The sequence below is a fragment of the Wyeomyia smithii genome, chromosome 2 (genome assembly GCF_029784165.1).
Source record: "Wyeomyia smithii strain HCP4-BCI-WySm-NY-G18 chromosome 2, ASM2978416v1, whole genome shotgun sequence".
In the NCBI taxonomy this organism is placed as follows: domain Eukaryota; kingdom Metazoa; phylum Arthropoda; class Insecta; order Diptera; family Culicidae; genus Wyeomyia; species Wyeomyia smithii.
The window spans coordinates 3,554,383-3,577,428 of NC_073695.1; the positions used below are offsets into that span (position 1 = coordinate 3,554,383).

The window sequence follows — 23,046 nt, forward strand, 5'->3', positions numbered from 1 at the left end:
TCAAAAACAACTTTTATTTCTGTCAGCTTTTCAGATTTTTTCATTGGACGAAATACTTCATAAATCAAAAATAATTAAAGTAGCTCCTACATTCTGGAATCAATGAGAAAAACGTACTAAATTTTTTGATTGAGTCAAAAAATGGAGTTGCTCCAACGAATATTATGGCTTGGAAGAAGTGCTCCTCCAAACAAAAGATCTGGGAACCCCTGCCCTTCAAAGTAATCAAATCCTCAATCGAGTTTTTCATTAATTATTTGAATTTCAGATAATTCCTAACATGCTAGGAAATCTGGAAAGCTCCAGAAATCCTGGAGTCCTCGAAGTCTGGAATCCTCGAATTCTGAAAAGTTCTGAACTTCCAAAAAAATAATCAGAGAGCTTATAAAACTTCCAGAAAAATGCAGAACAATCCATGTTGATGCAATAAGTGGTAAAAAATTAACATCCTTTTCTGTCATAAAAAACTGTGCCAAAATTATTTTACATTCGGACGAACAGTCTGCAGTATAACTGAAACAAATTTATTGCGTTGCTTACTCGTTATGGTCCAATTAAGTTTGCCGGAGAAGAATTAAGAAAATAAATTATATTTCTGAAGGTTCTAGTGTCAAGTCCTTATTGCTATGAACACGTGACGGAAGTTGATAAGAAAAACTGAAGAATTGACATTCGGTTATTAGGTACTTGCATAATTTCTGCACATTTTTCAACGGTTTATTTAAAAAAAAATTTTTTTTTGACTTCGAAAACGTGATCAAACTTTGAACAAATAATATCAAATACTGTGAAAAGACATAGTCTGCAGTATTAATTCATTCGTTTTCGTTCAATAACCGCTATTAAGTTGACTTGAAAGTTCTCTGTATGCGTAACAGGAAATGGTAGTTTTCAAAAATATTGGGTAATGTGAGATATTTGCAAAATCACTTGGTCAAGATTTTTAATTCCATTGATGTAATATCAAATAATCAGAACAACCGATAATGTTACAGGCTACTATTCCAACTATTCTTGATACTCGGTATTTTATACTTTCGAATTTACTCTATCACATCAATAATATATAAAACAGATACTACTTTTTATATGTTGTATTTGCTTTGAGACTAAGATTTAGATGCTTATTTTATAGAGTGTTTATTCCTTCTTTTCGAACTTATAAGACACAATTTCAGTCCGAAACGGAAAATGTCTCGCCCTGTTCTAATCCCAAATTGATAAGAAAATAGAATTTAATACAGTAGTTTTATCAATCATCATTATGGTTTAAAAAAATAAACATTGCTTACTAAAAATATTTATTACGCAAGCCCCCGGTAAAAACCCATTATTCTGGTTTCCAGCTTAACTATGCGGTGGCGCATCTGCAGAAAATTGCCACCGGACACCGGCCGAGTGCAGGCGGTTTCGCCGTGGCGGTCAAACGTGGCGGGGAACAGGGAAAGACAGGTTCTAGAAAATCAGTCCCACTGGGCGGCATTGACGATCGATGCTTCCGCCAATACTGGAATCTTGGACGATCCCCGTGTCGGAAGGGAAGGCAAGGCACAATGGAGAGCGCCAAAAGAAAATTAATATCCATCGTCTTCCGTGCTGCTGCCTACGGTGGATCGGTGTTTAATAGTCAGCAGATCTTACCGGCCGCGCTTGTTCGCGATTATGAATTCGCATTATTATTTTACCTCCCCATCATATCGATTGACTGGCAGTACATGAGCTTACGAAACCGGGATGCCAAACCAAGCAAATTTTCCAGCCATAAAACCCTAAAGTAACAATGACAGAGTGTTTCAGTGTTGTGAACCAAAGCTGGCAGCACTCACTGCGTGAACCATCGACACACCCCTCAACCGTTCCATCCAGAAAGCCCCACGAGAGTCGATAAACTGAAAAGTTATTGCCTCTTTGACTTTGTCGGCCCTTATCACTCTGGTGTTCAACTTTGCAAAGTCGCCGAGTCAGAGGTCTTTGGAATTGTTGTTATCCAGTTTGCCTCTTGTATTTTGCTTTGTTATTCGCACCACCAAGCAGCAAAACGAGTGAGTGGCCGAGATAAAGAAAAAACGCAGCAACCGAGGCTTTCGACTGGCTACTGCACAAACAACACCGCCTGTTATTGGTGTTGGTGTAGAATATCCTCCCCATGCCTGCCTCAGGGTTTCTCTGTTCCATCCACTGACTGTGCATGAGAAAAACATGAAACGCCATCAGCAGCACCCGGTTCAGCATAATTATTGACTCGCGGTGGTGAGACACGCAGAAGCACGAGCAGAAATGATGGCTGGATAGAAGAACAAGACAAATACCAGAAACGTCCTTGAAACTCACGCCTGGCCTCAGCCCGCAGGCAAAGTCGACCCACCACCCATCCGCCTCGGTCGAGGTATCCAACGTTACCAGGTACCAGGTTTGGTGTTGTTGACGGTGATGCGATTGTGTTAGTGAAAAGGCAAACCCCCTAAAATGAAAGCAACAACAATACAGAAAATAAAAAACTCCGAGAAGCAACAAGTATGCAAATATTTTCCCCAAAATCAATAACTCGACTCTTCTCCATTCGAGTGAACGGAGGCGCTCTCCCAGGAGGTAGGTATGTCCATTCGAATTCATTTGACCGACTGTCGATTCTCGCTCGTTTCATCGCATGCTGGAGCAATAAACAACATAAAAGGTGAGAGAGCGAGACCTTTTTTCTGCAAGGGAAGTAGTTGGTAACTGGTTGTTGTGTATACTAGCTTTTGGTAGTTTCCGCAGAGGACGAAGTTCCTTTTCGAACACCGGCTAGCAGGTGTCTGGCTGGCTAGAATTCATTATTATTCCAAGGAATTCGAAACGAGCGCATAATAAATTAAAAGCTAACATTTTCAGAATGTTTTGCGGAGTTAGAAATACCGGAATACCGAGAAACACAGATATGCGAAGGAGTCTGCTCCATCCTGAGATTGTTTTTTCGGATCTTTGCTACAGCTTCAAGTTGGAACTTCAAACAGTTTTTGGAAGCGATTGTTTTTCTTGTGTTTCTGGGGTTTCATAGAAAGTTTTAAAAGCTATATCCATTCCATACAACTGATGACCAGTTTTTCACAACTTTATTATGGTTTTTTATTGCGAAGTTTTATAATAGACATGTTGAGTATTGTATTTTTTAACAAGAAAAATAGACAAATTATAGGTAATAAAGAATCTGGTGAAAACGAAGCTTTGAGTTATGTTTACAATTTGAAATATTTCCAAATAATGCTATATAAACATTCGTGACACATAAAGTTCTAACAGCACGACTATTTTTGTGCACGTGTGGATTGTCTGCTCAATCGAAATATGAATTCAAAGTGTTTTGTTTTCCTATTTTTTCCTGTAACAAGTGTGATTTGCGTGAAGAGTGACTGCAGGTTGTAGAGGTGGCCAGTTTGAGGGGAATTCAGAACGAATTCATGTTAGGATTACGTAGAGCAAGCCATGACTGTTTGACATCAATAAAAAAAATCATACTTGTTTACACACTGAACTAGATGTTCTTTCTTTATCAAGATACAATAGGTTATAGGCCCTCTCATCGTTTCAAACCAAATCTCAGAAAACTGAAATGGCCTAAAATTGAAATCAAGCAGGATCAAGCTCTGCTCAATCCGTTTCAAGCTTGCCGGGAATCGAACGGCTATCGGCAAGAGAGAACTGGCCAACGTGAAAGTTTGCTGTCCGAACTGACCTTGAATTGGAAGATCTCTGGATTGCTGTAGAACCGAAGTTAAAACAAGACGGAACCCCAGAAGCGAAGGACCGAAGGTGCGAAAATTGTTCTCCTCCTGGAACCAGTGAACTATAATCATGTTAAACCGCACAAGAAGTCTGGAGAAACTAAGAAACGGATTTCGAAGATTCCGGTCTAGCCAGTCGAACTGGTCTTCTCTACAAACTAATAAATACCGATCTGCAGAGCTTTTCGTCGTTGTCCAAGTATGTCTACCGAATAATTTCAACGGCCTACCACCTCAACGGGATCGGATTTGCGATTTCGGACGAATGGATTGGTGCCCTGCTTCTTTGTGGTCTCCCTAAGAAGGACAGGTCAATGATAATGGCTCTGGAAAACTCCGGTATCCAAATAACTGGCCCCATGACACGACGTCCATGAATACGAAACTGCAGCAAGAGCTGCAAATGCCCACGTCGAATGCGGCGTTGTTGTCAAAAGAAAAACGTAACCATGGTACGCACTATCATCCTAGAAACCAGAGCTGTGGTTACCACAATCAGCCCACCAATCAGTCAAAACAATCCAACCAAAAAGTGCCAAAACTATGGGCACATAGTAGAGGATTGCAGAAATATAAAGAAATGAGATGCCTTTTGTACCGTCCTGTCGACGTTCAGAGCGGTCAGTGATGCTGATTGGTACTTTGACTCGGGAGCTACGAACCACATGACACGGAATAAGGAATTTCTGCAGAACGGCATGGTAGTGGCCGCAAACAAGGTGTTCTGGCCACACTGGTTATGTTTCAGCCGCGTCGCTGCATGCTTGAATACCAAGAAATGTCAGTGGGTTAAGGCGTAGAAATGACAGAAAGAAAAGTGTTGGAGCATAGAAGCATAGAAAAATTGTAAACAAACAGATACTGTAAAAGCAGGAAGGTAAAAAAAGATTCTGGCGTGGTTAAAGATAGAATTTACGGTAGATTAGTAGAAAATTTGATAGTAAAAGTGAAGTTCGGAAAGATAGATCAGTTGGAAGTGAAAGATAGTGTTGCAGTAAGCGAATAAAGATGCGAGAAGTGACACCGATACCTAATTGTATTTTAATTACAGTCGTTGGTAATAATTCAGGCAGTTTAAGGTTGGGGAAATCGCATGCAAGGAAAAACTAGATTTGTAAGCTAAATTTATTTGTTACAATTCACCGATTAAATAAAACTAATTCTAGTTGAAGCTGTTTAAAGTGAAACTGCTGTTCGAAACTGTTTTTACTTGTCTTGGCCGAAAACGTGAAACCCAACAAACTTCAAAAATCTATTTCGGAGAACATAACCTGTGAGAATGCGCTCATCACTTTCCAAAGACGAGAGGTGTCTGTTTTGCCGGAAAACGGAGGATGAATCTGTCGATATCGACTGGGTCCAATGTCCGGAGTGCAGAAAATGGGCACATTTTTCTTGCGCAGGTGTGGATCAGGAGGTAGCCAATACGGATTGGTACTGTCCGCGATGCGATAGATCTGCTGATCAACCGTTGAAGGTACCGGAGGCAGGTAAGAAGCGTGCTAGGAAATCTGGCTCGAAGAGCGATGCAGGATCCGAGCAAGGGGCTGGTTTCGTCATAGGTTCGACTGAGCAGCAGTCGGAAGAGGAACAGCGAATGAGGCAGGATTTCGCGAAGCAGATTGAGGTCCGGAAGATACAGCTCGCTAGAAAGAAGGCTTTTTACGAAGAACAAATGCAGCAAGAACGGGAAATGCGCGAACAGGAGCTTCAATTCCAACGAGAAATGGAAGAGCAGCAGTTAGAGCACGAGCAAAAAATGTTGAAATGCCAACTGGCTGCGGAACGAAATTTCGTTAAAAGGCGGGATACGATTCGGAAGCAGTTAGAATGTAGTATTCAGCGAGTCAACGCTTTGAAAAAGCAAGAGGACGCGGTTGGGAGAAAAAGCGATGGTGCTCTGGATGCAAAATCGAAGTCGAAGGTAAACGATTGGTTGCAAGAGCAAAGAAAATTTGGTGCGGGATCGGTAGCAAAAGACTATCGCGGTGCTATACCGAAAGGCGAATCACGACGAAGTGAAACGGAGACGCAGCGATCGAAGACATCCGGAATCGGAGGTGGCGAAATTGAGGACAGCAGAGATGCAGAGAGCATTGACAGTGACGTTTTCGAGGAGCCTAAAAACAGCGTTTACGACAGTGTGCGCAGTAAGGCAGTCGAAAATGGGCCGGGGCGCTGTGTTAACAGGATTTCGAGAGACCAGTTGGCTGCTCGAAAAGCGGTATCTCATAATCTGCCAAAGTTCAGGGGAGAACCGGAAGTGTGGCCGCTTTTTATAAGCAGTTTCGAGTACACGACGACGGCTTGCGGATTCTCGAATTTGGAAAGTTTGAAGAGATTGCAGGATTGTTTGATGGGAGACGCGCTTGAAGCTGTAAGGAGTCGGCTAGTGATACCGGATTCTGTACCGGATGTGATCCAAGATCTTAGGAACCTTTTTGGGAAACCAGAGAAGCTGCTCAAGACCCTGTTGGCGAAGGTAAGGAATGCACCGGCACCGAGAGCGGATCGCTTGGAAACATTTATCAACTTCGGGATTACTGTAAAGCAGCTGTGCGATCATCTCGAGGCTGCTCGCTTGATTGAACACCTTAACAACCCGATGCTGGTATCGGAGTTAGTTGATAAGCTGCCGCCAAGTTACAAGCTGGATTGGGTCCGGTATAAGCGGAACAAGGTAGACAGTCCACTTCGTATGTTCACGAACTTTACGAACGAGATCGTGTCTGACGTGTCCGAGGTTACGGAGTTTGCCATGCTGTCGGTGAACGATCATGCGCGGTCTAGTAGAGGTAATCTAAAGATGAAGGAGTTTGTGCACATGCACGATTCAGAGGAGCGTAATGACGGTTATAAGAATGACATAGTAGGAAAGGTATGTTGGATCTGTAAACGGCCAGATCATCTGATCAAGTCATGCGAAAGGTTCAGACGAATGAATGTGGGGGAGCGGCTGAGGGAAATTGAGAGGCAGAAGCTATGTGGGCTATGCCTTAATAAACACGCTAATGGGCGATGTGTGTCGAAGTCTCGGTGCACGATTCGGAATTGTCAGCGCAACCATCATCCACTGTTGCATCGAGTCGAAGAATCGGTTCAGTTGCAGAAGGCGGAATGTAATGCGATGAAGAATGCTGATAATGCGGTGATCTTTCGGATGATGCAGATAACTCTTTACTACGGAAGTCGGCAGTTTGATACGTTGGCGTTTCTTGACGAAGGCTCGTCAACTACGTTGGTGGATGATTCGGTAGCCAAGCAGTTGTGAGCGGAGGGTATGCTAGAGCCCCTGATCGTCACTTGGACGGGCAACATCAACCGTTACGAGAACAGGTCCAGGAGGGTGGAATTAATGATATCCGCGAAAGGCTCGAAGGAGAAGTTCCCGTTGTTCAATACTAGGACGGTTTGGAGTTGCAGTTGCCAAAGCAAAACGTACGGCTTGCGGAAGTGGCGAAACGGTATCAGCATTTGGCTGAGGTACCAACTAAGGATTATCCGTCGGAGCTGCCCAAGATTCTTATAGGTTTAGACAACCTATATCTATTCGCGCCATTGGAGTCGCGCATCGGTAGACCAAGTGAACCTATCGCAGTACGGTCGAGGCTCGGCTGGACGATTTATGGGTCGGAAAAACGTAAGACCAGTGTCCACACATATCTGAATCTGCATTCAGTGGCACGAGTGAGCAACCAAGAGCTGCACGACCTTATTCGGAAACAATATGAGATGGATGAGACAGCGGTTACACCGTTCACCGCGCCGGAACCGGTCGACGAGAAACGTGCTCGAGAAATTCTCGAAACGACAACGAGGAGGGTGGGCGATCGTTTCGAAACAGGGTTACTGTGGCGAAAAGATGAGCGATGGTTTCCTGACAGCTATCCGATGGCTGTGCGGAGAATGAGGGCACTCGAATGAAAACTGGAGAAGGATCCAGCGTTGAAACAGAACGTCTGCCAGCAGATTGTGGACTACCAAAAGAAGGGCTACGCTCATAAAATAACTGCAGAAGAGATCGTAGAAACTCCTAGCTCGACGGTGTGGTACCTACCGATGAACGTGGTGATAAATCCGCGGAAACCTGGTAAAGTACGCCTGGTTTGGGATGCAGCTGCGTCAGTTGGAGGTGTTTCGCTGAACTCAGCGTTACTGAAGGGACCGGATATGCTGGTACCACTTCCCAAAGTCGTTTGCGGGTTCCGACAAGGTCCAGTGGCTTTCGGAGGGGACATCCAGGAGATGTATCACCAGTTAAAAATCCGGACTGAAGATAAGCAAGCGCTGCGTTTCATGTTTGGCAGTGACTCAACTGGAGCACCGCAAGTATATGTGATGGACGTGGCAACTTTCGGTGCAACGTGTTCGCCATGTTCAGCGCAGTTCGTTAAAAATCTAAATGCGAAACAGTTCGAAAAAGAGTTCCCGGAAGCAGCGGTAGCTATAATAGAGAAGCACTACGTGGATGACTACTACGACAGTGTAGATACCGTCGAGGAGGCAGTCGAACGGGCAAGGCAAGTGCAATATATTCACTCGAAGGGAGGATTTCACTTACGAAACTGGGTGTCGAATTCGGAGGAGTTTCTGCAAAGAATCGGCGAACGTAGTGCAGACACAGCAGTGCATTTCAGTCGAGACAAAGGCACGGAGTACGAGCGTGTTCTAGGGATCGTTTGGGAACCGATGGATGATAGTTTTTGTTTCGCTACCGCTTCAAAGACGGATTTCCTCAAAATCCTCAATGGCGTGGAACATGCGACGAAGCGGGCGGTTCTCAGCTTTGTGATGGCTCAATTTGATCCCATGGGATTCCTCACACCGATTACCGTATGTGGAAAAATGTTGGTCCAGGATCTTTGGAGAAATGGCTGTGAATGGGATGCTAGGATCGATGAAGTATCGTTCCAGAAATGGCTGCGCTGGATACAGATGATGCAAAACGTTGGGTCGTTCAAGCTGCCAAGGAGTTATTTTGGAGGTGCAAAGTCTAACGAAATAACGAATCTGCAGTTGCACGTATTCGCTGATGCTAGCGAGACAGCGTACGGGTGTGTAGCGTATTTCAGGGCGATCGTGCAAGGAGAAGTAAGGTGTGCGTTGGTCATGAGTCGATCTAAGGTGGCACCACTGAAGCAGATCTCGATCCCACGACTAGAGCTTCTGGCTGCTGTTTTGGGAGCACGGTTGTCACGGGCTGTGCTCGAGAACCACAACATCGTTATTGGAAAAATGGTTTACTGGATCGACGCGAGCGTAGTGCTATCGTGGATTCGATCCGATCAGCGAAGGTACAGACAGTTCGTGGGGTTCCGGATTGGCGAGATTCTTACTCTGACGAGGTTAACCGATTGGCGCTGGGTACCGACCAGAGTTAACGTTGCAGACCAGCTTACGAAGTGGGGCAAGGATCCGGATATGCATCCTAACAGTTCGTGGGTTCGCGGACCAGCGTTTTTGTACCAAAGTGAAGAAGGGTGGCCGAAAAGAGAACTGCCGCCGGCAAACACGACAGAGGAACTGAGAATCCATCTATTGCTGCATGAGGTGAAAGGATCGGATGTTCTCGTGGATCCTGGCCGCTTCTCTAAATGGACGGTGTTAGTACGAACTATGGCGTGCGTACTTCGTTTCGTATCGAATTGTAAAAGAAATGTTGCCGGGTTGCCGATTGAGGCACTGCGTGCAACGAACAAGCAGGCGAAGGTACTTAAGTTATGAAAAGGCGCGTCGATCAGGCGGCCGCTTCAGCAAAGCGAGTACCAACAAGCGGAACTATTTTTGTTGAAAATGGCGCAGGTGGAAAACTTTATCGATGAACTGACGGTACTGAAACGAAACAGGGATCGTCCGACTGATCAGTGGATAACCATCGAAAGGTCTAGTCCGTTGTACAAACTGACTCCGTTGCTCGATGAGAGTGGCTTGATCCGCATGGAGGGACGAGTTGAGCGAGTAGACTTTCTTCCGTTTGATTTACGTTTTCCAGCGATTCTGCCGAACAATCATAGAATTACGTGGTTGATTGTTCAACATTATCACGAGAGGAGTGGACATGGATACCGCCAGGCGGTGAAAAACGAGCTGAGGCAGTTGTATTACATTCCACACGTGGATGCGGTGGTTCGAAAGGTATCGTCTTCATGCGTTTGGTGCAAGGTGCATCGTAGTCGGCCTCAAGTTCCGCGTATGGCTCCGCTGCCGGTACAGAGACTCACGCCAAACCTTCGTCCGTTCAGCTTCGTTGGAGTCGATTATTTGGAACCGTTTGATGTTATTGTTGGGCGCCGAACAGAGAAACGGTGGATCGCGCTGTTTACCTGTCTGGTAACACGCGCGGTGCATTTGGAAGTGGCACACGGGTTGAGTACTCAGTCGTGCCTAATGGCAGTATATCGGTTCGTGGGTCGTCGTGGTTGGCCGTGCGAATTCTTTTCCGATAACGGAACCAATCTGCGAGGAGCTAGCAAAGAAGTGCTAGAAGTTGTTCGGGGAATAGGAGACGACTGCGCCGATCAAATTACAAACGCTCGGACAAAGTGGACGTTTAATCCGCCAGCAACACCCCATATGGGAGGCGTATGGGAGCGTCTTGTACGTTCAGTGAAGGAGATGCTGACGGCTCTTGACGACGGTAGGCGTGTAACGGATGAGATTCTGCAAACAACTATTGTCGAGGCGGAGGACATAATAAATTCGCGTCCGCTCACCTACGTTTCACAGCAGACAGAGGAAGCTGAAGCACTCACCCCGAACCATTTTTTGAGGGGTACCTCACCGAACCAGCCTTGCGCAGGTTCACCAGTTGTACACACAGCAAAAGCACTTCGGAACGCGTTTCAGCGTTCACAGCAGTTAGCCAACGTGATGTGGGAGAGATGGATAAAGGAGTATGTTCCCTCGCTAAATCAGAGGACAAAATGGTTCGGCGAGACTAGACCGTTGAAATCTGGAGATTTGGTGTACGTCGTGGACAACAACCGACGTGGGTAACAGCCGAAAGTGCTGGATTCGAGGAGTGGTGGAGGAACCCATCGTGTCAGGTGACGGACGGGTTCGACAGGCATGGGTGCGAACAAAAAGCGGCAGGTTCAAGCGAGCGACAGCGAAACTAGCAGTGATGGAGATTCAAGAAGGTAACTCTGAGCCGGATAGCACTCCCGGGACAGGGTTACGGGCCGGGGAATGTTCTGGCCACACTGGTTATGTTTCAGCCGCGTCGCTGCATGCTTGAATACCAAGAAATGTCAGTGGGTTAAGGCGTAGAAATGACAGAAAGAAAAGTGTTGGAGCATAGAAGCATAGAAAAATTGTAAACAAACAGATACTGTAAAAGCAGGAAGCTAAAAAAAGATTCTGGCGTGGTTAAAGATAGAATTTACGGTAGATTAGTAGAAAATTTGATAGTAAAAGTGAAGTTCGGAAAGATAGATCAGTTGGAAGTGAAAGATAGTGTTGCAGTAAGCGAATAAAGATGCGAGAAGTGACACCGATACCTAATTGTATTTTAATTACAGTCGTTGGTAATAATTCAGGCAGTTTAAGGTTGGGGAAATCGCATGCAAGGAAAAACTAGATTTGTAAGCTAAATTTATTTGTTACAATTCACCGATTAAATAAAACTAATTCTAGTTGAAGCTGTTTAAAGTGAAACTGCTGTTCGAAACTGTTTTTACTTGTCTTGGCCGAAAACGTGAAACCCAACACAAGGCTTTAATGACCATTAAGGTAACAGAAACCGTTGTCCTCCAACCTATCTGTGACGAAAAATCTAAAATTCCATGAGTCCCTCCCCGTGAAGCTCCTCTCACTTAACAAGATCATGAGTAGGGGCTATACGATGGTTTTTAACACCGCCGGTTGCACAGTGATAAACTCAAGCGGCGCGGTGCGGCAACGGGACGTCATGAAGATGTACTTTTTAAGCTGGAGCAACGTGAACAAACTGTAACTGGCAAGGAATTGATGAGTTCACTGAACGAATCTATGGATATCTGGCATCGGCGAATGGAACATCTCAGCGAGGCAACACTGAAAAACCTACCTAGCAACCTAGCAGTGTCTGCGCCATGGGCAAGCAATTGCGCTTACCGTTTGGAAAGAAGGGTTCCCGCACAAAAGAGCTGCTAGAAATAGTTGATTCCGATATCTGTGGACCGATGGAGATGCCTTCGATAGGAGGCAGTCGGTACTATATTGCGTTTAGGTCGAAAGATGGAGTTCTAAAGGCATTTCAAAATTTTCATACGCTGGCGAAGCGTTAGACTGGACAAAAAATCAAAGTCATTTGAACCGACTACGGACTGAAATACACCAACAAGAAATTCCAGTGCTACTTGGAGATGTTTGGTATTCGACATCAGCGAACAAATGACTAAACCCCCATGACAACAGTATGGCAGAGCGCGCCAACTAGACATTCATTGAGCGTGCTAAATGTAGGTATGCTATTCGAAGGAGCACTACAAAAACCGTTTTGACTCGAAGCAGTTTCGACGGTCATTTACCTCATCAAGCATGCACCAACTCGTGGTCATGACATGACACCCGAAGAGGGCTAGAGTGGAAAAAAACCAAATTTGTCTTATGTACGGATCTTTGGAGCAAAAGAGATGGTCCACATTACGAAACAAAAGCGCCGTAAGTGGGATCCCAAGGTATACGAATGCCGTATGGTTGGCTTCAACGAGGACACAAAGAGCTACCGTGTCTATGATCCGCGGACGAAGAAGGTATTCAAAAGCCGTGATGTCACCTTTATTAACGAGACTAATGTCGTTTCCCAGGTGTTGAAAGTCAACGACAGTGAAACGATGGTCATCATAATAAAATAAAGTTATCGACGAAAATCTGATTGCCGAGGATGTTTCGGCTAAACCAAGCGATGTCGATGAAAGCGATTAGGACGACGACAACTATGAGCAAGCTGTAAGCAACATTGGCAGTCCCTCTACTGATACCGTGACAAATGTGACTAAGCTCCCACCTTGACAAACTTCAAATCCACCTGTCACAGGTGTTGAATCACAGTGGTTGGGAGCACAAACTTCCAGGCAAGTACAATGACTTTGTTATATCGTGCAAAGGTAACGGGTGAAGCAACCACTGAGACAAGAGGTTTATCCCTGGGTCCTGAGACTTCGAACCAGTTCAGTGGTGTGTGGCTTTTCAGCAACATAAAAATGCAAGCGTGATTTTCGACGACCTGAGGACGCATCAAGAAGCGATGCCCTTGGCCATATGCAGGAGAAATACAACGGCTTGATCAACAACGGAACGTGCACCCTGACTGAACTTCCTAAGGGTAGGAGGTGATACGTTGTAAGTGGGTATATAAAACAAAGTTGGACAGCAACGGGAACCTCTAGCGGTACAAGGCACCCCTTGTCATCAAAGGATTTTCGCAGCGAAAGGGAGTAGATTATTCGCTGCGATATTTATTCGCATTGGCAGCAAAGTACGTTTTGGACATACAACAGATGGACGCTGTGACCGCTTTCTTCCAGAGCTGACTTGACGCAGGAAACATTCATGGAGCAACCCCCGCTATTCGAAGACCGTCAATACCCAACACTGTGCCGACTAAACAAAGCACTGTACGGTTTAAAGCCGTCAATCCACGTCTGAACAGAAATCTGGGCCAGCTACTAATGGTTCGGGTTAACGAACGCAAACGAAGGCGTTCCTCGATGGACATTTCCAAATAAAGGACCAATTATTTAACATGGCAAACTCCAAGCCAGCATTGATTTCTACGGTCTGATGTATCTCGTTCAGTGCACTCGACCGGACATCTTATATGCCGTTAATCTTCTTAGCTGGTACAACTCTTACTCTGGGCCGAAACAGTGGAGTGGTGTAAAAACCCTGTTCCGTTATCTACGTGGCACATCGAAGATGAAGTTACCCTACCGCAAGGACGGTGACAACACGACCGACATGGATGACTGGAAGTCAACAAGCGGCTACATCCTCTCCCCACAAGGAGCAGCCATCTCTTTGTGTTGCAGACGCCAACCGCTCTATCAACAGGCAAAATATATGGCGCTTTCAGTTGCTGTGTAAGAAGCGTCGTGGTGGTCAGTGCGTCTTGAACTGTCCTACAGATCAGACGTTTTTTCGGTTGCTTGTGGACTGGTCTTTGACTGCCTATAGCTTCAAAGTTTGTGTTTTGTCAGTGTGTCTTTTAAAGATTACCTGAAAGTTATTTCCCATCAGTCTTTCTCAAGACTACCTACTTTTGAATTTAACATTTGTTTTAACTTTTTTCGTATCACCTGAAATGGCTGGACGGAAAAAGAAACCTCGCATCGCTGCGGGGAGGAAAAGAGAGGCATCTCTTTCTGACACATCGAGTGTCTGTAGTGACAATCCTTTTGATATTTTGCCTGAGCAAGAAGCTGGTGAAATGGAAGTTGTTAATAATGAAACTATACAAATTATAAAATCTTTAAAAAAGGAGAAAGTTCCACCTATTGTGGTAACTATTTCTTCTGAATTTAATATATTCAAAAAGGAACTTTCAACGTTTGTTTCTGACGTTAAAGTTACCTATCAAATTGGCCGTAGAGGTGAATGCCGCTTATTAGCCGACTCAGTAAAGGGTCGTGATCGTCTTGTTCAGTATTTAACTGACAAGATGTACAAATTTTTTACATATGACACCAAGAACGCCAAGCCGTTCAAGGTTGTCTTGAAAGGTCTCACCAACGATCAAACCGTTGATGAGATCAAACTTACTTTAACAGAATTACTTGGCATAGCCCCTACCCAAGTAATTCTAATGAAACAAAAATCACGAGGCGAAAACAGTCAGAGAACTGGAATTTCCCTTGTTAATTATTTAATTCATTTTAACCGCAATGAGGTTAACAACTTAAAATTTTTTGAAAAAGCACATGCTTTGTATAATGTGCGTGTAAAGTGGGAAATTTATAGGAAGTATGGCGGAGGTGAAGAGCATATCACCCAATGCCGTACTTGCCAACGTTATGGCCATGGTTCCAAATTCTGTAACATGGACCAAAAATGTCTTAATTGTGGAGACTCTTCTCACAAAAAGGACACATGTCCTGTGAAAGAGAGTAAAAATTTTCGCTGTGCGAATTGTAACGGCAACCATATGTCAAATTTTTATCAATGCCCAGTCCGTTTAGCAATTGTTAAGGCAAGGCAAGGTAAACAAAATTCAATTTCTCAATTAAACCAACTTCAAAACAAAATTCTCCAAGCGTACCAGTGACGCATAGTTTACCTACTCCTTTGCATACCCGTTTAACTTATGCACAGGTTACAGGTAGTTCGAACATGATACCGCCTAGTGTTGGTAGTTCGAAAATGACCGTTAATATGGGTAAGCAAAACACGCTAGAAAATAATTGTACACCTGTTACTCCAGCTAATATTGCTGCCGAAAATATTTTTTCTAATGTCAACTGCCTGGGGCCTATTACGGCAAGTAAACTTTCTTTTTTGCAACAGGCAATGTTCGATCTTATGAACGCCATGTTGCAGGCAAAATCAATGTTTGAAGCCATTCAAATAGGCACAAATTTTACTATTAAAATTGTTTCTAATTTAAAATTTAGCAGTGATTTTAAATAAAACAATTAAAATATTAAATTGGAATGCTCGCTCATTGAAGGCCAATGAGAATGAGCTTTTTAATTTTTTAACAGTAAATAATGTGCATATTGCAATCATTACTGAAACATTTTTGAAACCTAACATAAAATTAAAATATGATCCCAATTACGTGGTTCATAGATATGATAGGATTCAGGGTTCCGGCGGTGGAGTTGCAATTGTTATTCATCGCCGAATCAAACATCGTGCTCTTCCCCATCTTGAGACGAAAGTTATTGAAACTTTGGGAATTGAAGTTCAAATTGAACTTGGGATTTTATTTATTGCCGCAGCATATTTACCATTTCAATGCACACGCGAGCTCAAAAATTATTTTAAAGGTGATTTACAAAAACTCACCAGAAATCGTTCGAAATTTTTCATAATCGGCGATAATAACGCTAAACATCGTTCATGGAATAATTCTCAAAGTAATTCCAATGGCAAAATTTCATTCAATGATTGTAAGAAACCCTTCAACAATTGATTTGGTGCTAACAGATCAAAGTCATGTATGTAGTGATTTGATCACACATGCTGACTTTGATTCTGACCATCTTCCAACAACTTTTTCTTTATCACATGAATCAGTTTCAAACCCTATGAGCTCTGTTTTTAATTATAACAAGGCTAATTGGGAAAGATACAAAACTCATATTGAGAGAAATTTCAATAATGAGCTTGATTTGCAAAACAAAGTGAATATTGATTCCGCTTTGGAAGCATTAAAATGTGCAATTGCTGATGCCAGGAATTATTCTGTTCCAAAGGCTCAAGTGAAATTTGATTCATCAATAATTGACGAAAATCTTCAACTTCTAATTCGTTTGAAAAATGTCCGCAGACGTCAATATCAACGTTCTCGTGACCCTGTTTTTAAAACTATTTATAAAGATTTACAGAAAGAGATTAAACATAGATTTACTCTTCTGAGAAATCAAAATTTTAAGACTAAAGTTGAAAAATTGAAACCATATTCAAAACCATTTTGGAAGCTGTCGAAGATTCTTAAGAAACCTTCAAAGCCTATTCCAGTTTTAAAAGATGGTGAACGTTTTCTTGTATCCAATGAACAAAAGGCTCAAAGACTTGCTCAGCAGTTTGAGAGTGTTCATAACTCAAATTTGAATTTTGTGAGTCCAATTGAAAATGAAGTCACACGTCAATTTGATTTAATTTCTTCCCAGAATTTTTTACCTGCAGAAATAATTGAAACTAACTTGAATGAGATTAAATCAATTATTAAAAATTTCAAAAATATGAAAGCACCTGGCGACGATGGAATCTTTAATATACTAATCAAACATCTCCCTGAGAGCACAATGGAATTTTTAGTGAAAATTTTCAATTGCTGCTTCAAAATTGCATATTTTCCCAAATTATGGAAAAATGCAAAAATTACTCCCATTTTAAAACCGGATAAGAACCCAGCTGAAGTTTCAAGTTATCGACCAATCAGTTTGCTTTCTTCAATAAGTAAACTGTTTGAGAGAATTATTCTTAACAAAATGATGTCACACATCAACGAAAATTCAATTTTTGCAAATGAACAGTTTGGATTTCGCCATGGGCATTCCACAACTCATCAATTGCTCAGAGTAACTAATATGATACGAGCTAACAAATCTGAAGGTTATTCCACTGGAGCTGCTCTTTTAGACATAGAAAAAGCATTCGACAGTGTTTGGCATAAAGGTTTGATTGCGAAATTGCAAACTTTTAATTTTCCAATTTTCCTAATCAAAATTTTAAAAAATTATCTTACTGATCGAACTCTGCAGGTTGTCTATCAGAATTCAAAATCTGATAGATTTCCTGTCAGAGCAGGTGTACCTCAAGGTTCAGTCTTGGGTCCAGTCCTGTACAACATATTCACTTCAGATCTTCCTGATTTGCCTCCAGGATGCACAAAGTCATTGTTCTGCGATGACACAAGCATTTCCGTAAAAGGAAAAAGTCTTCGTGTCATATGCAGTCGATTGCAGAAAAGTTTAGATATTTTTTCTTCCTACTTGCAAAAGTGGAGAATCTCTCCCAATGCTTCTAAAACTCAAATGATAATTTTTCCGCATAAGCCTAGGGCTTCTTTCCTCAAGCCAAACAATAATCACGTTGTCAAGATGAATGGGGTTATTTTAAGTTGGTCCGACAAGGTTAAGTACTTGGGACTAATTTATGATAAAAAACTTATTTTCAAAGAGCACATTGAGAGTATACAAGCCAAGTGCATCAAATATACGAGATGTTTATATCCTCTCATTAACAGGAATTCTAAACTTTGTTTAAAGAACAAACTTTTGATTTACAAACAAATTTTTAGACCAGCAATGCTTTATGCTGTACCGATCTGGTCAAGTTGCTGTTCAACAAGGAAGAAAACGCTCCAAAGGATTCAGAATAAAATTCTGAAAATGATTTTGAAGCGTCCTCCTTGGTTTGGTACACTCGAATTACATAGACTTACTGGTGTTGAACCATTAGAAGCTATGTCAAATAAAATTATTAACAATTTTCGACAAAAATCGTTGCAATCCTCAATTGCTACGATAAGCTCTCTTTATAGCCAATAAGTTAGCATTAAGTTAGTTGTAAGTTTACTTCCCCTTTTCTGACAAGTAGGTTTAAATCCCTACGAATGATAAGTCCTAATTGCGAAAGCAAACAAATCCTAACAATTGAAATTACAAATTTCTAACAGTGTTGAGAAGTCACCATTTGTGATTGGACACACATACTCATTATTTACTAATATTTATCATAAATACTTAAGCTACTAACAAATCCCCCCTTAAAAAAAAAAAAAAAAAAAAAACGTCGTGGTGGAAGGAACTGACTGCGCAATTTGACAAGTGCGGTCCTATCACCCTCAAATGCGACAACCAGAGCACGAAAGTAGTGGCAAAGAACGGCGGTTACAATCCTTGGACCAACCATATCGACATTCGTCATCATTACATACGAGATGCCTTGAAAAAAGGAGTCGTCGCAGTCAACTATTTTAATTCTGCTAATCAACTAGCCGATGGTCTCGTGAATCGTGGAGCCATAGGAGTCCTAGCTTAAGGAGAAGTGTTAGGATTTCGTAGAGTAATCCATGACTGTTTGACATCGAATTTTTTTTTTCATTCTTGTAACACACGTCGACCGAACTAGACGTTCCTTCTTTATCAAGAAACAATAGTTCAGCAAGACAAATACAAGGTTTATTTCGAAATAGTGATGTATCGTCATTCATACCCAATAAAAAACTTTCGACACTCCCCTGCGCAGGAAGCACCGACGATGTAGGCTTGTGTTTTTGATCGTGATACTTTTGGTTAAAGTGTCGTAATAGGTGTTCAGGAATATATTAGAAGGCGATGCGTTTTCATGAACAGCGAGATTTCTTGAAGCGTTACGAACATCACGATATGCATCTTTCGTATGCACTATAATGGACGACTCCTGGCTGCCGGATGGCATTTGGCCTTTGCAAGCGTTTCACTCGAAAAATCACCATCATCCTTTCGATAGCCGGACGGTAGGGACACACCGGGTGTATGCTTTTAAACATAGAGTAACGGACCAATAAATCGCCAACTTTATTGAAGAATGTGTTATTTCCATGATATACAGTATTTACTGTACAGAGCTAATTTGGCCACACAAAGGCCCTAATTTTGCCACCCAAAGATTTTCGCCTACTTTTGAAATATGACGGAAATGAAAATAATTCTTGAGCGCTACGCCATTTAAAAAAACTGTTACTACCTTAATGTTATGAAACAGCTGTAAAATGAAACAAATCAACATATGAATATTGAAATCAAATTAATGATGTTATGCAGTTGGCTGGCCAACAATGAAAAGCATTCATTTTGTTTATAACTAGTTTAACACTCGGTCCCAGGATTCAATATCAGCTCTCGTTGTTATGGCGGATGAGAAGTTATTGAAGTTTAGTTGGTTAAACTCGAAAATTGATATTATATGTTTTATTGAAACTATATTTTTGAAGTGGATTGTAAAAAGATCATTTGGCCAATCAGGGAACAATCGTTTCTATGTCATAGTTGACCTATGAAGCATGTCGTCATTACAGAATAGTAGGCTATTTCGTCGTGGCTAACTATTTCGTCATGACGTTATAGCCTTTTGACAGTATAATCTCATTTTTATATTATAACCTTATACTTCTGAATCATAGATGGGGGGGGGGGTTGTGGATGTCCACAGTCCTTACAAAAAAAAAGAATTTATATGGGCATTTGTCCACGTGGGGGGGGGGGGGTAGTAATCGTTAAAAATCTGTCCACGTGGTATGTGGATGGCCCCCAAGACATTTTTAGAAAACAGACTGTTTCATGTCTTGCTCATGTCATGACTTGCTGCGCCAGTACTGACATTCGACTAGAACGGTATAAATCTCGTTACTGCATTGCAAACAAGATCGGATCGTCGATCTAGCCACTCCATAATGTTTGGCAGTTTTATTTGATACCATCTGCTTATCACGTACTCTGAGAACAAATCTCAGTCCCTCCGTAACTACTACGATATTTCTTAGATCGTTGCTGCATATAGAATGAACAAAACCCATAGAATCAATAATTTTCAAGAACTTCAATAGATTCTTACAATTTTTACATTCAAAATTCATTAATTTTTAAGATAATTTTCAATTTCACCATGAAGTCGAAAATTGGGTTCACTTGTGAAATCAAATTACTGTATAACATTTCGTCCAGGGCGAATTTGAAGGTTAGCGTACAATGTAGGATCCTTATTTCGCAATATCACAAGAAATAATGTAAACTAAACAATTTATGCCAAGTTTTCCACTAAGTTTTTTTTTGCCACCCATTATGGTTAGGCAGGAAATTTTGCTCTTCTCATGACAACGTTATGTCGTTCATAATTTTAGAAGACATTGTGTAATTTTAACATATTATCGTTAGTGCGTTTAAGTTTAAATATATTCATTAACCGTAACTACAGCAAGTTCATATTTACAAAAAGTGAGTGGCGAAAAATGGGGGAGGCGATTTATGGGGTCTACAGGCTTGTAACATTGTCAGTTTTAATATTTAATAGAAAACAATCTGTCAAAGACTTCGGGTGCGTTATTATAATTTTGGATTTTTATGAAGTGCAAAGGGTGGAGTAAAAGGTGATATAAAATTAGACGCTTTCGTACTACCGGTGAAAGTGACGCCGGTGACGAACAGTGACAGTGATCATGGTTTGCTAGCCATTTTTTTCGGTGGTAGAGCGCGTTTTCCGCAAGCGTAAACGATAAACCAATGTGCAGCTTGTGGGTTTTTCGCTTAATTTGAATTGCAAGAGGAAAAAGTCGAATTCTTTTAATCACATTCACATTTTAATCTGTGTTTTGATTTTCATTAGTCTTCCATAGATTTTCAGTATAAAAAGATCTGAATATTTGTAGGAATTTGTATGTTTTTCCAAAAATCTGTAATCTGTAGGTATATATATATATATCAGTATAAGAATTTTGTTAAGGTTTCTATATCTTACAGATTGGTCTATGTTTGTGGCATCCCTGTTTGCAACCGCGGCTTCGTGGGAGTCGGTTTTGTGATTCCTTTCGTTTACGTTGGGTGTTAACGCACGCACCCAAGCGAGATAGTTTGTTTTTTTTTTTTTCTGCAGAGAATCTCTCGCGTGATCGTTAAGGACGCGGGCAGGAGGATGATCGAGTTTATGTGTTACGTTCAGTTTTTTTGCGTTGTGCAGTGGACTGACGCCGGTAGGGCTACTTAATACACCCTAACTGCGTTGTCAGTTAGCCGTTTCGAAATCAATTGATCTATCTATTTTTTTTTTTTGTTCTTGATAGATCCCAGATGGTTTCGAGGTACGATGCTGGCCTAACAAGTCAGTCGTCGTAGGTTCGATTCTCGGCTCGGGAGAGACTGTTAGTGTCAGTAGCGCTAGCCCCGCAATTGTCCTGTACACTAAACAGTCGGCTGCGAAGTCTGTGTAAATAAACAGAAGGTCAAGTTCCGAATCGGAATGTAGCGCCAAGGCTTTGCTTTGATAGATACATATCTGAGTGCATTGCTATGGAGATTTGTTATAGTTAGCGTGGTTTTGTGGAGTCGTTTCGTTTGCTAGAGTCTTAACTCGAATACACAAAATTGCGATGGGATGTTTTAAACCTTTGAACACGCTGGCTTTCACAAGACGAAATCGGTAGCAATGTAATATAATTTAGAAAGTTTTCGCTACCGTCCTGACCGGCCAGTTACGGACATTTTGCCCAGTTTTATGCCCTTGTTTCATGATGATGACACATAGACAATTTTTATTTAATTATGTTGAAATCTTGTCGGTTGGCATGGCAACTGAATCTTGATTGCGATTGTTTCGGCATTTTGTAAACCAACTTAGAACTCTGTCTCGGTCGATATGCATATTTGCATTTTAATAAATTTTCGAGCTATGAATGCATGAAATTTTGCCAGTTTTTATACTCAGTAGGTATTTCAGCTTAATTATTCTAAAAGTAAGAAATAATCGGCGTGAAACCCCGGTCCCTGCGCGTATGCGTTGGTAAGAGGGAATCGAGCTGTCGTGCATAATGCTTCGGTGTAAACATGTCTTCAGTCCGAGTGAGCTTTGCTCGTCTAATCTAAGGATTTTCGGTGTGTTGTGACTTCCGAGGTGTACTAAATCATTTATTCGAAGACTGCCGCCCGTTGGTTCTATTCCAGCACATTGCGATTCAGAGTAGGATTCGTTCGTTCGATTAATATCGTTATTAATTAATCGCGACAAAACATCGTAATTATTCACAATAAATATCAGAATTATACGCGATGTATACCTTTTTAACAAGCGCATCTACTGAAATGGGTTTACTTTCTTGCAGGTATTCGGGTTTGGTAATAGACATTTATTTGAATACGTAGATGCTTCGTATAGCTTCGTATTCATAATACGCCAGCCTCGCGCGCATCATCATTCGATTCCATCACTTGCCACGGAGAAATAATAACAGAAACCTTTCTTTCTGTAGCAGAGTGGAGATACAGGGATAAGCTCAGTCTTGGTATGACCGTTCGGTCGAAGATTGACTGCTCGTTGCGTTGATAGATATCGTGATTGATTTAATAGCTACGCAACGTATACCTGCCTATCAAAGAATCGCATCTTCCGAATTGGGTTTGCTTTCTCGAGAGTATTAGGGGTTGGACATTAACAAATGTTTAAACATTTGGATTCTTCGGATGGTAGCTAACTTCGCGCGCAACATCGTTCGATTTCGTCACTTACCACGGTGACAGAACCTTTCTTTTCCGTCGCATTTGTGGAGATGCAGAAGTAAACTGGGTCTCCGACAGCAACGACTGTTACACCTTCTTTCTTACAACATCCTTCCTTATCTTAACGATCGTATGGACGTGACCGGCGACGTTATCGATCCATACAAAGCGGTAGCTACTGACTTTCAAATAGCCGATCACGGAGGAGCATTTACGAAATGTGCGGTCGTTAAGCTCGAGCTTAAGCTCAATTTCTTGAGCGCATAATCATAATCACACCACAAGAAAAAACAACGCGTGATTTTTTTTCGTATCAGGGATAATTGAATTATTAGCGTTCGATTTGCGATTGCTGTACGATGATTAGCTTTGGAGGTTTCCAAAAGTTA

The 23,046-nt window shown here is 41.9% G+C and overlaps 3 protein-coding genes and 2 long non-coding RNA genes across 13 annotated transcripts in view; 4 read left to right on the top strand and 1 right to left on the bottom strand.

Annotated features, from left to right (window-relative positions):
• Positions 1-23,046, bottom strand: part of LOC129725533 (myocyte-specific enhancer factor 2) — a 205,573-nt gene that overhangs the window by 179,034 nt on the left and 3,493 nt on the right. The window lies entirely within an intron of this gene.
• LOC129725535 (uncharacterized) lies at positions 4,538-5,256 on the top strand. Its single transcript, XR_008728101.1, has 3 exons — positions 4,538-4,755; positions 4,813-4,875; positions 4,928-5,256. It is a non-coding gene; the product is annotated as an uncharacterized LOC129725535 (long non-coding RNA).
• On the top strand, positions 7,042-9,485 carry LOC129725262 (uncharacterized). The gene is made up of 3 exons (XM_055680854.1): positions 7,042-7,107; positions 7,167-7,658; positions 7,716-9,485. The coding sequence occupies exons 1-3, from the start codon at positions 7,042-7,044 to the stop codon at positions 9,483-9,485; spliced, it is 2,328 nt and encodes a 775-aa protein (XP_055536829.1).
• LOC129725267 (uncharacterized) lies at positions 9,555-10,757 on the top strand. The gene has a single exon (XM_055680862.1). The coding sequence runs from the start codon at positions 9,555-9,557 to the stop codon at positions 10,755-10,757; it is 1,203 nt and encodes a 400-aa protein (XP_055536837.1).
• Positions 11,156-11,430, top strand: LOC129725537 (uncharacterized). The gene is made up of 2 exons (XR_008728103.1): positions 11,156-11,224; positions 11,282-11,430. It is a non-coding gene; the product is annotated as an uncharacterized LOC129725537 (long non-coding RNA).